This window comes from Ceratosolen solmsi, unplaced genomic scaffold (genome assembly GCF_000503995.2).
Source record: "Ceratosolen solmsi marchali unplaced genomic scaffold, CerSol_1.0 scaffold33, whole genome shotgun sequence".
Taxonomy (NCBI): domain Eukaryota; kingdom Metazoa; phylum Arthropoda; class Insecta; order Hymenoptera; family Agaonidae; genus Ceratosolen; species Ceratosolen solmsi.
The window spans coordinates 1,131,004-1,149,691 of NW_011948438.1; the positions used below are offsets into that span (position 1 = coordinate 1,131,004).

The window sequence follows — 18,688 nt, forward strand, 5'->3', positions numbered from 1 at the left end:
ACTATATTACAATTACGATAATGAAAATGTATCTGCTTATAAATATATATTTGTGCGTGTATAAATGAAAGTATATTTTTCTATTGACAAACGTTTACATTGTATAGCTTTTAGATCGAAAGAACGAAGGATATGCCGTGGGCGGCGTCACAAGTAACTTAGTTATTGACATGGTTATAGCTTGACAAGCCAAGTACCAAGATTTTTTGCTCGATTAAGCTATTAATATTTATTTCCAATACCATCAGAATTTTAAGAATCGGTTACATTTTTTTTTAATTTTTTTATTTTGTATAATAAATAATATAATACAATCATTTTAGTGAAACTAATAGAATGTTTTTTACATTTACTAGATCGTGGGAATCTTGTTTAATGTCAACTTTATTCTCTCTTTTTTTCATTTTTTTTTTTTTACACAGAGAATTTATCAGTGTATCATTTTATTTTAAAATTCATTTTCAACTAAAACGATGCAAAATTACTAAATCTTTGTTTTATGTGATCATTTTCTAATCTCCTCAGTGAAACAAATATTTATAAAAAATTTGAATAATTATTTGGACATAGGAAAAACAAATTATAAATTTTATAATCTTTAGTGCGACTTAAATTTTTATTTATAAAATTATTTTATTACATTAGTTTTCTTTCATGTCTTTCCTTTCCCTATTGCAAAAACTACAACTGTACGTCAATATTGATATATAAAAATAAAATATTGTAAGATTATTATGTAGTAAGCAAAATAAATTGATATTTTTGCTTTGATATTCGGTAGTCCAATAGGCGAATACAATTTATCTTTTTATATATAAATTACTTTTACTAGGCAAATTTACATGTAAAATGCAAAATCATTCTATGTTAAAATTTTGATGATAACTAAATATATATATATATATATTTATTTATTTATTTATGATAAAATTCTGAACAAAAAACAAGTAGATTAAAGCGATATTATACATATGTAAAAGTTTATTGAAAATAATATTAGTAATGAGGATAAAAATTGAAATTTATTGAAATTTGTAGTTTCTTTTGCTGTATAAAAACAAGAAGATATAATTCATAACATTGGAAGATAACAATCTCTCAAGGGCATAATTCGAGGTCTACTTTATCAGATGGTTTCTGAACTACCTTGGGAACACCAAAGATTTTACTTTCTCAATTTTTTAGATATGAAATTTTTCAGAATATATGTGAAAAATATTTTTACAAATATCATCATACATTTACTATATGCTATAAAAATGCAGTTATTGACTTAAAATTCTGGTTATAGAAAATATTTTAAAATGTTAAATTATACTGCAAAACATTGTCAAATTAGATAAATAAAGTTCTTAATTAACAAATTTTCTTTGGTAAAAAAAAAAACAGAGGCGATTTATAAATAAAGTATTATCATAAGTTTTCATATACTAAACAAATGTTCATAATAGAAATATACTCGTCAATGTGAAAAATATATGCCATCCAAAGAAAGTCCTAGTTATCCTACTAAATGGCTTATCATCACATAAACGCGTACACCTTGGAATTGCAATATATTTAAAAATCTTAGAAATATAAGGGGGCGATACTTGTTCATTAAATAAATAATAAAAATCAATACAGAGCAACATTATAAAATATAATTTTATAATATGTTCTATGTATATATAGTGAAGTTTATGCAGAAAAGTGTCGCTATTGTATGAAAGAATATTTTTATTTTTTAGAATTATGAAATTATTATGATAAAAAATTAATAATTATATTATAATTTATGTACTAGAAAATCTAAACAATTATTTATTCGATTCATTATTACAGTTATCTTATTTTTAATGAAAATATACTTTCCAATCAAATATTACGGTAGTGTTTGAAATTTGTCTAATAATATATTAAATTCCCAATAAATTTAGAAATATATGCAGTATATAAAATAGTTCATTGAGATGAAAATTGTTGGGAAGAATTAAAATAATCAATAAGATATCTGAAATTACCAAAATATATATATGTTAATTCAAGTGACGCGAACTTAGGTTTAGGGAGACATATTACATTCGTAATAGTTTTAACTTTGTTTCCACTTTTTTAATTTACTTGTAATTATGTTTCAAAAAAGCTTATATATTTTTAATATTTCAATTTATTGTTCATTATATTTTCATATAATGCCATTTATACCAGAAAAATCAATGTAAAAATTGAATTTTTTTACTTTAAGGAATTTTATTTTTTTTTTTTTTTTAATGCGTATAGTAAACTTGTCATATTATTTTATTATCTAATTGTTACATTAACATTATATGTATGTTTATAATAATAATAAATAATATGATTTAACACAGTCAATGATAAATTGCATTTAATCGATTTGTTCTACTGTCAAATCGTACTTTCACTATTTTGAATTTGAATATCCATATATTAGCATAGATTATATAGATATCATACATTTATATGAATTATATGAAATATCTTTTTAAAGTAATAAAAATCTTTTATAAATATCAAATTTTTATAGTTTTGAATTAAAGATATATTCCCTACTGTATCACAATTTTTCATCTTTTTATTTCCAATTCTCTCACGGAAAATGGTATACGTTTCTATAAATATTAATAAGTGTAAAAAGCGCTTATAAAATAATATAGAAATAAATTAAATAGCAAATATACCTAATTAAAAAAAGTTTTGTTTTCACGAGGCAAGATATTGTTAATAAATCCTTAAAAAATTATATAGTAGTAAAACTGAAGAAATTTATGCTAAATTAATTTTTGTAAAACTAGCATATTAGCATAGTTTTGCAAAACTTTGTCCATACGCACATTTATTTTAAACAAAAATGATTATCTTTTTAAAATGTAACACGCCTTTTTACTACTTTTTACTTTTTCTATACTACAGCGATATATACTATCTGTTGCCAAATACTACTAAATATACTATAATATAATAAACTATTAAAATTAATTTCACTATACATCCCTATTACTATACTATATTATAGTATTAGTTATTCCTAGTGCCATTTACATAAATCTCGATAATTATTTAGTTGAAATTAATTTGAAAAACTATGAAACTATGAAAAATATATGCCTCGTTTACTCAAATAAATAATATAGTTTTTATTGAAATAATATCTTTCTAGTTTATAATGAGAATACGAAGCAGTTCATAAACACAGTTGATCGTAGTTTAGTTAATCGTTGAATGTTGTCGAACGAATGTCAGAAAAAATAATATTTTTTTACAGAATTGGAATGGAGGGTCGATTCCAAGCGAAGGGCGATGAAGCAAGTGGGAATGAGCAGATCACAATGAACAGCAAAAGGCCGACAATGACGCTCAACGTCAACGGCCTCTGGGACGTTGTCCCACGTTTAGATCACTACAGGTACAATCTGTTCATATTTATTTATCAAGGCGAAATTAACATCAACATTGATCACGCAAAAGCAAATCTTTGTTTATTAGTAGAAAAAAAAAGTCGAATTTAAACTCTCACTTAATAGCGTGCGTTGCTTTGATATTTTAACTGTACATTGGCATATTATATAATTAATTGCCTGGCTCAAATAAAATATTTATAAACTAAAAGAAATTATTATACATTATATAATATATAAATATAAGTATTTTTAAATATTCATATGTTCTTAAGTCAAGACATACGATATAAGAATTTATAATGATTATAATAATAATGATAATAATAATGATGATGATAATGATGATAATTATAGCAATAACTGCCGAATGACAAATCTACAAGTAAATAGTTCCTTTAATACTCGTATCTACAAAAGTATCCTGGATTAATATTTTGCCATTCCATACTCGAGATCCAATGAACTTTAATCGTCGGTATTCGCCAGACTTCAATTTCGCGTTAACGTCGCGAACAAATAATAAAAAAGTGCGACGTTCTGACGAACGTCAACAAAAATCGTTGAACCAACAGAATTATAAGCCAATATAGTTGTTACACATAAATATCCAATATTTAGCTATGCGCATGTATGCATGGAACTCTCACTCAATCTGTCTTTTTGTAGGCTTAGTAGACGAGCGAAGCGTCCATCTCTCGCTGAGCTACATGAGGGAAACCCCGCTAAGGTAAGCGGAAGTTGTCATATATCTTTTCTCTTTCTGCTTTCCTTCAGCCTCGCACAGCTAAGAATAAAGCTTCCAATCGATAATCCATCCAGTCCTCTTTCCATCCGTGTCTCTCTTTCTCTTTCTCTCTCTCTCTCTCTCTCTCTCTCTCTCTCTCTCTCTCTCTCTCTCTCTCTCTCTCTCTCTCTCTCTCTCTCTCTCTCTCTCTCTCTCTCTCTCTCTCTCTCTCTCTCTCTCTCTCTCTCTCTCTCTCTCTCTCTCTCTCTATATATATATATATATATGTGTGTGTGTGTGTGTGTGCGTGTGTGTGTGCGTGTGTGTGTGTGCGTGCGTGTGTGCGTGCGTGTGCGTGCGCGCGCGCTTGTGCGTGTGTGTATATATAATCTTTCACGCGCGTACAGGCATCTGCGTAAGTGTGTAGGCTGCCGCCGACGCGACTGGACGGCGCTTCGTATCCTTTTTTTTTCATTTTCTTTTTCATCGTCTAGCTGCTGTAAGCTTCAATTTATTGTTTTGTTCACTTACCGCCAATACCGCGAGAATGAGATATGCTTTCTTGTTTGCCGGCATCGATAGCAGGAACAATATGAAAAATATGCGTAGCTCGCAATTCAATTCTTTCTTCTTTTTTCCCATAAAGCAGGCAAATGCTTTCAATTATTACAAAAATTTTTTCCGTGTTGATCTTTTTTTCATTATTTGACACGATAATGAATTCGTCAATTTATAATTACGCTGGCGACTTCGAGTTTTTGCCAATTTAATTACAATACAAACGAATATATTTTTCACTAAAGTAATTGAAATAATATTTAAGTAAAAAATTTAAAAAAATACTTTTTTAATTTTTGCAGTATTATAATTAAATGGAATCTTCAGGGACTCTTTAAGAATTTTTAATATTTACCTCGAATTTATATTATATAAATTTATATATAAATACACAAATAATTATGAGTTGAGGAAAGATCGAAGGAATTTTATAATTACAAAATCACTACCTTGTGCATAATGAAAATTGTACTATTTGAAACATGTTTTCAATTAAGTTTTTGACGAGATTCAAGGTTCATGTTTTGTTAAGAAACAGATGAGAGGAGCTCGGACTAAGAAATCGAGACGCTAGAAATACTAAAAAATAACAAAGAATATAAACACGAACGTGATTGTCTTTAATCGCAACTGAATGGACGCAACTGAATCGATTCAAATTAGTTAACATACTTTTGTTATTATTGTATCTATGTTGACAGTCTGACAGCTGAAAGTAATTGCAAGAGTAATGCTGATAGCAGCTGATTAGCAATGATTCGAATGTAAACTTTTGAAGCTAAGCTTGGTAGTGCTGACCTTTTGAAAAAGTCAACTTCATTTAGTCTCTGATGTTGTTAATACATTAGTCTCTCTAATTGCGCACTGATAATAAACTCCGTAATTACCTTGAAATACATTTTATTAAAAGAATATTCTTTAGATTACCTCGAGTCTTGCTTGTATTTGATAATAATCACTATTAATATTAACATAAAATACATGATTTTTCTTTTAAAACACGAATTTTTTGCAAAACAAAATCATTATTTATTCAAGAAAAGCAATAGTAATGATACGAACAACTAGAGCTAATAGGCAATTCAAACATTTCAATAAATAAATACAATTTAGTGAAAATCTTCGGTCTTTCATAAATGATTTGCATAATCACAATTTAACTAAAATCAATAAATCAATACAATTAAAAAATTTTATTTTATAATAAATAAATATATTAACTACATTTTCATTTAACCTTTTATTTATATGCCTACATAAAATTACTGTTTAGATTGTTCTTTGAAAAATATTTCTAAAACTACTGTTTTCAAATTATTAAACAAATGTATAATGATTTCTATAAAAACTAGATATATAATTATATATATATATATATATATATATATATATATAACTGTAAAAATTTCAAGTATAAGAAAATGTCTTTTAGAAATCCGTGTGTGATTATATTATTATGTTCATTGCGTAAGCCTTATATATCATCTTTTTTTTTTTACGAAAATTGAGTAAGCTTTCACACATTAAATATTACTTTTCTCACAAATTGAACAATGTTATTCTGAAAAAAGGTACGTTTCTTGCTTATAAATTTAACTAAATTTTCGAAAATGTTTTCAAATTCTTATAATGTTTTTCATCAATTCAATAATATATATTGAATAATTTTTTCAAATTATATCTATACATATTTAAAGATAATGCTATTTAATTTTAATAATTAATTTAATATTATTGTTGTATAAAATGTAAAAAAAACAGATAGTGCGAATATTAAAGCTAATTCAGAAAAAAAAATATTTCACTTTCCACAGATATATATATATATATATATATATATATATATAATTAATTAATTAATTAAATTATGACAGCTTCATGAAGGTATAAGCATATTGAAGTAAATCCTTTATTCCTAAAGAAAACATTTTTGTGTATTTCTTTTTAGCCTTCCCAATAAATCTAGAGTCACAGTAACAATATCCTTCGAGAGCCTGAGAAGGAAAGTAAAAGCGATGTCACTGCCCTTAGGGAGGGCAAGTAAAGAGAGATGTTAAAGAAATAAAGGTGTATTTTGCGTAGAAAGCTTACATAAGTTAATACGAAGAATAAACACACTTCTACTATTCATAAACGAATGTTCGTATATAAATTATTGAATGAAACTAGGGGTTTGACAATAATGATATCAAACCTTTTTATATTTGATTGATAATTATTTTTATGATATAATAATAATTTGTCATTTATAATGCAATAACAATTCGTTTATATAAACATATTTATTAAGTTAACCATCGTTTGTAAAAGTATTTTAAATTTAAATAATTAATTTATGTTTAGTTAGTAAAAATTTGTATGAAGTAATCAGAATATTTTAATTTGTAAAATCCAATTAAAAACATGTTCGAATGTCTATATAAAACCGAAATATGAAGCAACAAGTGAAACAATTGCTTCTATCATTACTTATAACGATTAAAAATACTTTTAAATTAAAAACTAATAATGAAAACGAATATATTTAAATAACAATCTTATAAATGTAGATATATGTAAATAAATTGCGGGGGAGGGGGTGCGGGTATACGACCCAATTCTTTTTAATTGATCGAGAAATAAGTTTAATAAAATATAATTTTAGTATTTATTTCTAAGGAAGAAAGACTAATTTGCTTTATGCGTTGCATGTTTCATCTCCAAACAAACTAAAATGGAGATGGAAAATGAACACTCGTTCTCTCTTCTTCTTTCTTTCGTTTTATTTTGCTTCCCTTCCTCGTTTCCAACTACCATTTGATACGCGCAACAGATAAAATAAAAAGAAAATTAACAGACTAGACAATGTACACATTTCAACGAAAATGGAACATTATTTATTAATTTTAGTAGCCATCGTTTACAATTAAATTAAAAAAGACAAAATATCTGCTTTATATTAAAATTCAGAAACTCATTTTGATTAGAATAAAAGTGAGAAGCATATCTATCTCATTTTGGAAAGTGAAAAATCTTTTTTCAATGGTTTCTCACATCACAGGAAATCGATTTCAGCTTTTCTTTTCAATCTGATTTTTAACGAGAAAAATCACTATTTTATTAAGGATTTATAGCGTTTTATCGACGCGATAACGATGATTCGCATGATATTGCATAAAGTTTGATATTTTAAATAATGTTAATTTCAAATAAAAAAATTAACTAAATAACAAAAAATTCATATACTTTAATTATAATTTTATAATATTATCAATGTTTCATATACGACACACATATTGAATGATTTTAAAAATATTAATGATTAAAAAACTTTAATTTAATTACAACTCTTATTCGTAAATTATATATAATTATTCGTCTATAAGAAAATATAAATGATGATTATGCAACATAAAATGTCTCGTATTATTTTACAACATTATTTTTTTAATTTTATAATGTAGGTTGTAATAAAATTTTCTTATGATTGTGCTTCTGTTTACTCGTCTAGTTGATAAATATTTAGCTTTCAAGAATTTTTACATTAAAAGTACAATATTCGAGATATTAATTAAATTTAATATTGAAATAATTATACATTGATTCAATTTTACGAAAAAAAGCTTTTATTTTAGAAATTTATCGATAATACCAGTTGGATCAAATCAATATTTGAAGTTGTGTAAATTGTTAATATAAATTATTAAATACGTCGAATTCATTGCTTAATTAATCTAGCTAAAAAGAATTGCTCATTTAAGAAATCTGCTTTAGCTATCTTAGTCTACTAAATAAACACTCGTTTTAATATAAATAAATTAATTTTATGTTTACCTCATTTACACACTCTTTGGGTATACTTACTTATATATATATATATATATATATATATATATATATATCATATATGTTAATATTGTAAAGCTTGCCGCAGTAACTTAATACTTATATAGCAAATTGATATTTAGTATCGTATACTTAAAAAATACTTAAAAGTATTTACTTTTTATTATTCTTAACAATTCATCATAATAAAGTTATTAAAAACTATTGAATACGTGTAATACCAAATAACAATTTTTAAAACATATAGATGTTTCTTAACTTACTTTGTAGGCAAAGATATTTATACAACAACAGTTTATACAACAAACAATAATACATAACACATTTATAAAATAGTTTTCTTTATTAGTCATGAAATACAAGGACCGAAATTGAATTTTGTTCACATTCGATTGACCTATAAATGCATAGACTTTTCGATTTCTTTCAATGTCATGAGGGATCATATAAGAATCAGATAAAATCCCATCAAAGTGCAAAGCCATTTTTCTCCGACCCACAAACCAAATTTTACCCTCGAAATAAAATGCACTCATTACTTTATTGCACAGTATCGATAAAATGGAAAACTCAAATCTTAAATGGATCGCAATCATGGAGTATTGTAAAATTAGTTTATTAATTAATATATTTTCACTCATTTTTTTTTTTTTTTTTTTTATCCCTAATAATGATCGTTTATATATATATATAATTAAATGGAAAAATCTAAACGAATTCAAGCGTAATAGCGATTGTAATTAAAATCATTTTACAAAAAATTTCCGAAGCTAAAGTTAAATGAAAATATAAAAGTTTCAATGTATTCGAACGAATCATTATCTAACAATATGAACGTTCGAATACGAATGTCAATTTCATATAATAAAATACAGCAATTACCATTTCTTCGTATTTTTAAACTAATAATAATAATAACTGACTCCTCAAATAATAAAGCATCGTTAAATGTTATTAAACTTGGCTAATAGAAAAAAATGACCTACTTTTACGAAAAAGTACACAATTTATTAATTTTGAAATGTTGATAAAATTTTTAATTACATTAAAAAATTTATCATCCTCTGGAATATTAACGTTAAGTGTATTATTGCTTTCAATATTAGTAATTGATCTTTTTTACGAATATATATTTAAAAAGAAATTTATTTTTATTTAAGAAAACTTCTAACGAAGGATTAACTTTTATACTGATATTTGAAAATTTCAATATTATAAATAACAATGTTAATTACACCTAAAGATAACTATGTTAAAATGTATAAAAATTTATAGGATTAAAATGATAAATATGAATAATTTTTAATATCTATAGATAAATATTTTTCTATAAAATTTATAGTTTTTATTGCATTATTATTATTGTGCATTTAGCACAGTCCATTTGTAATATATAATTTTATAATATAATTTAATGGAATTATATTGCGTTTTTTATGACATAACTATCAGTTCTATCATATTTTATTTGGTAAATGATATTGTGACAGTTTATTATTAACATTTATATGTCAATATTAACATAAATATCTTAATAATATATTATATTCGACCAAATACTGGTAATGACAAATTCATCTTCATATTTCATTTGCATATTTTTATACAATTATTTGCATAATCTTGCACGCATCCTTGATTGCATTGAAGCAATGTTTTTTAATTTATTAAGAATAATAAATTATAAATAATATAGTACTATATTTTTCAACTTTATAAATAAATAACATTTCATAGTTTATATGAAATAATAAAGAAAAATTGTCATATAAATATAATTATACATATATATATATATATATATATATATATATATATATATATATAATATTCAGCTTTTGTGGATTTTGATATGCGCACATGTGCGTGCATTCATGAATTAATTAAAATATATCCAAGAAAGAATTTCTTAAAACGTAAGAGAATCATCCACTCGTGAATCATATAATTAGTAATGTAGTGAAGCCTTAAGCTTTAAGGGGAGGAAGAGCTTGAACTTTTGTAGGGTTAATTTGAGAAAGGGATTTTAATTAAATATTTCCGAGCTTGCGAGATAAGTAGATTGTCTGTCGGGTGAGGTGATGAGCAGCCAATTTACAACAATAGTTGCTTTAACATTGTCCTCTCTTTGCTTCTATGTGCACAGGACCCAATAAATGCAGCTAATGTGGAGGCAGGTTGGGCCCCCGTCGGGGCCCCGATCGTCCAACAGCACGAGGGCATAAAACTTGGCTGGATCCAAGGTGTCCTCATACCTTGCCTCCTCAACATCTGGGGCGTCATGCTGTTCCTGCGGTTGTCCTGGGTCGTAGCTCAAGCCGGAATCCTCCACTCCTGTATCATCATCGGCATATCAGCTCTTGTCTGCGTCATCACGACCCTCAGCCTCAGTGCAATTAGCACTAATGGGGAAGTGAAAGGAGGTATGTACGTACTTTTACGGCTCTTCCGCCCCGTCCCACTGCCCCTCACCACCCAGCCGCCCCTTTCCCCCACCCAAACGCCCCATCTCCGTCGCTTTAACGCTACACGTGTCGAGGTTCAAGGAGTGCCGTGAAGCGTCCGTGGGTGCACGGATACGTTTACACCCGCACGTGCGCATACATATTTCTATTAGGGAGGCATCGCGAGGGTAGAAAAAATGTCACTTAAGTGCTAAACGGCCATAATGTGTGGTTGGGACAATGCAGGCGTTACGATCGACTTATGCTGGAAAATTGTCTCGATTATTTTATTGTTAAACGGATCTCTACCGATGCTTATTAGGTAATTAATATTCCAGTGAAAATTCGGCTATTCAAGGCTACGCTGCACTCTGCGATCTTACATTCTCATAATCCTTTCAATATTTTTTCAAGATCTTTCGGTAATTTATGTAATGTTTAAGCTAATACATCAGCAATATCGGAACTATTATATTATAACAAAATATTCTTTTGTCTTATCATTTTATAAGGTAGCGCGAATTTTCTAGTTTTATTGCATTTGAAAATGGCTCGAAAAATGACGATTATGGATATTGTGAGAAGTATTTTTGCAATTAGGGAAGATTTCATCTTTGATGCAAAAAAGTACCCGTTCTAACTACAAATCTTTATCATTTATACATAATAATATCGTAAATGTATGTAATTATAATTTTTCAAATAAATATAAAAAATAAAAACGCTACGGACCGATTAACAAAGATTACCAGATAATGTATACGTTTTAATTGCTGAGAAAATATGTCAAAGAAATCGAATGGAAAATAAAAACAAAAAAGCAAAAATCGAAAAAACAAACGAAATTTAGTTAAAAGATTATTTTTCGTTGTTCATTAGTTATTGATTATTTCAACAACATAAAATAATTAAGAATTATTCATAAATCTCGATCGACTTTCTAATAAGTGAGGTGCAACTTGGTGTCATAAATACATTTCGAATATATGGAGCTCGTCAGCTTATCGTTATTGCTATAACATGAATTTTATAAATAAAGAATTTACACAATTTTTACTTTTAATTAATTAATTTTTAACTTTCAAAGACGCGAATATCAATAAGAAAGAGCAAAATGACTTTGACAATCCACTAATATATAATTACAGTAATAGGGAGAATTATTTTGTCAAAAAATACGACATAAATAATACATAATAATCAAATCACTTTTACAACCAGAAAATAAGGTAGTAAGAGGATAAGTAATAGATGGAAGGGAGACTTAAGAGACGAATTAGGGAAAGGACGAAGTAGAAGAAAAGCACCTATTGGGAAACTGTGATATCTAAATAGAATTCTAAGTTTATTGATCGATCCCTTATTTATGTTTATTCATGACCTTTATCAATTTCATTCGAATAAATGGTTTAATAACAATTTCTTCTTAACAACATTTAACGTTCGATTAATGACCTTTTTAATTCATTGTATTTCTATTAATTTATATTCATTGCAATTAATATCGAACGTGACATTTATGCATTTGTAGAGTAAGAGTATTTTTCTCTTTCGTATATTAAAATCGTAATATTTCTCGTCAATTTAATTAAAAAAGTATTTGTTAACTTTTAGCAATATTTCAAACACGAAAATTTCCAAGTATATAAAATACCGAATTTCAACTAATATTTTTGATGCCAAGAAAAGATAAAAATATTTGTTAAAAAGTTTTTATTTACTTTATTTACTAATGACGCATATTTACTGCACTCCAATGATATAAATAATCAATCTTCAAATCAGTCGTTTGATAATGCAATTACGCTAACAAAGAGCATTACCAGTCAGCTTCATCTATTATTAAAAGTACTTCAAACTCGACGAATCTCAAAATCCTCGAACCAATTCATTCATTCGTTCAAACAATTATCCTCGATTCAGGTAGGCGATTAAACTTACATTTTGAAGTTTATCGATACTTATAGATCGATACGCAGTTATTTTCGTCTAAATATACGATCGTTTTATCTTAGTCACGACAACTTACATTTGTTTAAGGTTGAGAATTAAGTAATAAAAAAGTAATGTACAAGTCATTTAAGAAGATCGTCGATATTGAATTCACAAGTGTAATACATCCAATAAGGAATGACAAAATAAATTATATATACATTATCCTGACATTATATAATATTAATATTACTTAATTAAGAAAGCCATCCGGGCAAAATCGACGAAAATTAATAAATTCTAATAATTTTATTTTCAGGGGGTATTTATTTCATAATATCGAGATCTCTTGGTCCGGAATTCGGTGCCTCGGTCGGCATCGTCTTCGCCTTTGCCAATGCAGTCGCCGCTTCCATGAATACAATAGGCTTCTGCGATTCATTGAACGAGCTACTTAAAGAGCATGGATTGAAGATCATCGATAACGGAGTTCAGGATGTGAGGATCATTGGAGTCGTGGCTATTTTGGTGATGATCTTCATATGCGCTATTGGAATGGAATGGGAGTCCAAGGTAAAAAGACATCAAAATCATAATTGGTTAAAGGACTGGTCATACCCACTGAATATTAATATCTAACATTCTAATCATATATATTTTATCAATATTTCATCTTCTTTTCTTTTTTTTCTTTTCATTATTATATTGTTCCATTAAATATTCGATGACATTCCGATTTCATAATAAAATAATGTGCAAGTATTTTAAATAAAAATTTGAGTAATATTTATAGGCTCAGAATTTTCTCATCGCAATAATTGTTGGTGCTATCTTCGATTTCCTGATTGGTGCTTTAATTGGTCCTAGAACTGTTGAACAGGAAGCTTCAGGATTTGCTGGATTTTCTGGTAATTGATGATTTGTATATTAATATATCTCTTTAATATCGAACGATTAATAAACATTTTTTTTAAGGCCTCGCGAATTACATCGCTAAATTCAATAATCGAAACTATGCAACTCATATGCCGTGCATAATATGGTACAATATTTTAATTTCATTTGTGAAGTATAATAATTTTAATAAAACTCGACTTTAACTTGAATATTTCTACATATTTCCATTAAATAATGAGCCGATATTTATAAGCGATGTGAAACTCTAATTGCTAAACCCATAAGACCCCATAATTTAATAATAAAAACTTTTCTAGAAAAAATATGAATTGCTATAAAATATAAATATTCAATGGCATTAAGTGATTTTTTATATGGAAAATGCCAATTGAACCGCACGAATAAAAGATTTCAAGTATAAATATTGGTTTATTAAAAAAAAAAAAAAAAAAAAAAAACAAAAAACAAAAAAAAAAAACAAAAAAAAACAAAAAACACAAAAAAAAATGATGACTAAATAACAAAAATGAAAAATAAAAAAATTATAATAGGCAATAGTGCGTGTTTTGGAAGAAGTAAATGATAAATATAATAAAATTAATATTTAACAAAGGGTTGTTTTATAACTATAAATTCTTTATTAAAATGTACTGATAGTATTTTAAACTCGACATATTTTATCATCCGCAAGTAATAATTTACTACACACGATGATAAATTTTATTATATATTACAGCATCTTCGCGTATTAAAGTTATTTACTTTAAACTTTCATCAAAGAATGACGAAATCTTCGAAAATCATAAGCATAGTAAAAGCTACGATATATCGATAATTAGAGACAGAAATTGAATTATAAATTAGAATCTGCATAAATTTACCTACCAAACATATCACAAGATTGTATATAAAGTCTAGAAAAAGTCTTAAAGTTCGTGGAAAATATTATCTTTAATAATATAATATCTTTGCTAATATTATCTCCTTTGATTTAAATATTTTCACTGATTTACCTATTGAGTTTAAGAACATTTTAAAAGTCTTAAAATAAACGTTGGCATTGAATGAACATTAAGTCTCATTCGGTTTATCAATTACGCGATCAAATAGTATTCCGTAGATCATGACTTGATGGTTTAAAAATCAAATATCCATATAGAGTTATCCATTTCGAATGAACTTTGCTAAAATAAAAAATTGGATATATTTTGTATTATATATTTTGTATTATATACGCCGTTGATATGACCAGCAGATTGGTAAGCTTGTTAAATTGCGAGGACAATTGTCCCAAGCAAGTTAATGCGGTGAAGAATTGTAATAAAGATGATTGGCCCAGGTAAGGTATTCCTGGACAACTGGCTGCCCGACTACCGCTACTCCGAGGGAAGCAATCAGACCTTTTTCTCCGTGTTCGCGATATTCTTCCCGTCGGTGACGGGCATTCAAGCCGGCGCCAATATATCCGGTGACCTCAAGGATCCCGCGAGCAGCATACCCGTCGGCACTCTTCTGGCCCTCCTCATCTCCATGATCAGCTACGTGACGTTCGTGCTGTTCGCAGGTGGGGCTGCCCTGCGCGACGCCAGCGGACTCATCGCCAACGGCACCGCGCTCCCCTGCTTACCACCCGACTGTAAAAGTGGACTCTACAACAGCTACGCGGTAGGCACACAAATCCACCCCCATCCCCATCCACTAACATAGGGGCGATTGTTCATGGGCGAGAGGGAGCGCCAATTCTTACGAACTCTGTCGCTTTCGATCTCCTTTGTAAATGTACTCGCCCGTATCCTTATTTCCTTCCCTCTTTATTATGATGCGCCCCTGCGAGTTTTCAGGATAAATTTTTCATGTTTCGTTTAAACAAAAACAAAAACAAAAAAACAAAAAACAAAAAACAAATAACAAAAAAACAAAAAAAAAATAAAAAAAAAAAAGAGAGAGAATGCGTATAAACGAGCTTGCTTCGTTTCTTTAATGACATTGACAAAATTTGGCAATTTGCCATTTGAATCAAATTAATTGCTTAAACGATGTTTATATAGATGTTTATATAAATTGCCATATTATAAGGCAATTTGAAGGCCGCATAGGTGAAAATCATTTTTGACATGTTTTTTTAGTCCGTGATAAATTTGGGAAATTTTTTCGAAATTAAAACTATGACATATGAATAAGTTGCTACATTCTATTATTCGATAAATCATAATAACATTGTCGAATGTACCGTGATCGTTTCAAAGATCATGCTTTTTTCAATGTCTAAAGAATTTCCCACAATAAATTGATTTAATTTATTGTTCCTATATCACCGATACGGTTGACTTATATATGTATTGCTCGTTAAATTGATAATACGCCTAAGTCAATTTGTCCTTCTTTTTTTCATCGAAATAAATTTACGACGCGAAAGTTGTAGTGAGCTGGAAGTTTTGTAACAACGTGTGTGACAAAAGCAATAATCTACTAAAGGCTACTGTGACGTGGCCACCGTGTCATTGATAAAATTGTTCTAATTCAAAGCAATAGAGGCGGTGTATGAAGTGAGACGCGCTCGAACTGTTTTCATTGTTGATAAAATTCTTATGTTAAATTTATAGTAGAAAGCTGATTAGAGAGAATTCCATACTGCGAAAACTTTTCAATACTTCGTTGGCTTCAATTCAATAATTAAGGTCAAGTTCAATGTTCGATTTTTAACTTCGTCAAGCCTAAATATCGAAGCCTAATATTCCAAAATATCTATAATCTACCTAAATTTCATATAATTAAAAAGAAATTATCGTTGATATCGTTGGTATAGAATTTTTATAAAAACTGGCATGAAAATAGGGATGTCGGGTGAACCGATTATGTATGAAATCCCTTGATCTCTGATGAAATATTTCGGTAAATATTTCACTTGGTATACAAAAAATTATTTAAATAATCTTGTTCATCAAATACGATTCGTAAAGTCTCGAAAAATTCAATTTCATTTTAATTTACTTTTTAAAAATTTATTTTCATTGTTTTAATGATATTTAACAATTTTATTGTATTTTTATTAAAATTTTACTCATTAAAATGATTGTTTTTATAAGTAAATTCAAGGAAAAGCGTGAACGGGCTCGCCTTTGTTGATTTTTTTGATAAGTCAATTAAAATCGAGCACTCTTAGCCGTGTCAGTATACCTTTGAAAATATCTTTGAAGTCAAAGTCAAGTTTCCCTTCTATTGAAACACGCGTTTACGTTAAACATGTCAAGTATTCTTAACTAAAACAGCATTGAAATAAACAATTTATTAAATTTAACATTATTTATGAAAATGCAACAATAGGAAATGGATTTTCATGTGGATTAAAGTATAATTCTTTTATGTCGATAAAGTCGAAAGTGAGAAGATAAATAGTAATAATGCATGAAAATAAAGTATAATTAATATAAATAAATCTTAAATAATATCACCCGTATAATAATAACAGACAAATACTTTTAAATTGATGAAAATGTAGTATTAATAAAGCTATTTGCTCGCTTAATTACTCTAAAAGAAAACTTTCTTCTAAATTGTTTTGTTCGTATGTGCAACTTTCACGCTAAAACATTTGAAAGTATATTTTTCTTGAATCGAGTTCAATAATAATTTTTATATATCTAACGTTAATATAACATTTATTCTTTTTTTCTTTTTTTTCTTTTTTTTCCTTTTTTCTTTTATTCATGCAAATTCAATCCAAAGAGGATAACAACATTTGTGTACATTTTATAATAACTTTTTCTACATGATATTTTATAAAGTGCAAACGCACTTACTATTCGTATTAACTATTTTCATTGAGAATTCATTAAAAATTAGGTAAATAAATTGTGTTAAACTGGATATTTTTTAATTTAATTTTATATTCTAAAATAAATAATTGAATCGTCGTATTAGTTAAAAAATATTTAAATAGCTGAGCAGCCTTATAATTATTAGGAATTACTATTGAAACAGACGGTATGTAGAATATTTATAATATTTTTATAAGTTTTTCTAAGTACTACATAATTTTTATTGCTAAAATCCTTGATGTCGATGTAAATAAACTTATTTGTTCGAATCATGTTGTCTCCTAGCTTTAACAGTAAAATGATATTTTTCTATTTTGCAAACCATAATTAAAATCCATTTAAAATAGTTTATAATTAAAAAGACTCGAGCGGCACAAAAATTTCACATTGCGCAAGTGTACATAAATTTTTATTCGTAAAAGAAAAAATCAAATAATAATCAAATTATTATTAATTTACACATACAAATTGTAGAATAAGCATTTATCTAAAATGCAAGACGTCTCCTTAATACTGAGATGATCGATGATTTATGATTATATTTTATCAATAAACTTAGGCAACGGCATTAAAGTTAAAAGCATTCGAGCTTAAGTAGACACGGAGAAAAACTCCAGGCTACGCTCCTTCCCCAAAGTCTTCAACTCCACTACATTATGTGTCTTCCTACTCATATAAAGATTACAATTATATTAAAATGCATTATTAATATGCGAATAATAATAATAGTAATAATAATTTTGTAATTATATACATCCTAGAGAGATCTTAAAAGTTACTATATTTAATGTTTCTATGTATAAAGCATAGATAAGGTGAATTCCTCCATCTACATGCAAAAAAATAAAAACACCATTACACCATTATACTACACCATTTTAATGATATATTGCGAGAAGAGCCTCGCGTGCGATCAAAATCTATATTAAAATTATTAAATTAAAGTTAAATCTACATTTTTACGCTCTTCTTGGCGCGCAGGTACGTCAGAAGCGCGTCTTTATCTAATTGCAAAGGTAACCTAACGTATCTCCGAAAAGCGCACGATGCTATGGGGGCAAATGGGGAGGGAAGCCCAAGTAAGTACGG

At 27.6% G+C, this 18,688-nt stretch overlaps 1 protein-coding gene across 1 annotated transcript in view; it reads left to right on the forward strand.

Moving 5' to 3' along the window:
• The window catches only part of NKCC (sodium potassium chloride cotransporter), a 49,886-nt gene that overhangs the window by 20,656 nt on the left and 10,542 nt on the right, over nt 1-18,688 (forward strand). The window contains exons 2-7 of the mRNA XM_011503472.1: nt 3,266-3,406; nt 4,068-4,128; nt 10,655-10,931; nt 13,204-13,457; nt 13,678-13,792; nt 15,121-15,446. Of these exons, the coding sequence (XP_011501774.1) occupies nt 3,266-3,406; nt 4,068-4,128; nt 10,655-10,931; nt 13,204-13,457; nt 13,678-13,792; nt 15,121-15,446 (1,174 nt within the window). The remainder of the gene's footprint in view (nt 1-3,265; nt 3,407-4,067; nt 4,129-10,654; nt 10,932-13,203; nt 13,458-13,677; nt 13,793-15,120; nt 15,447-18,688) is intronic.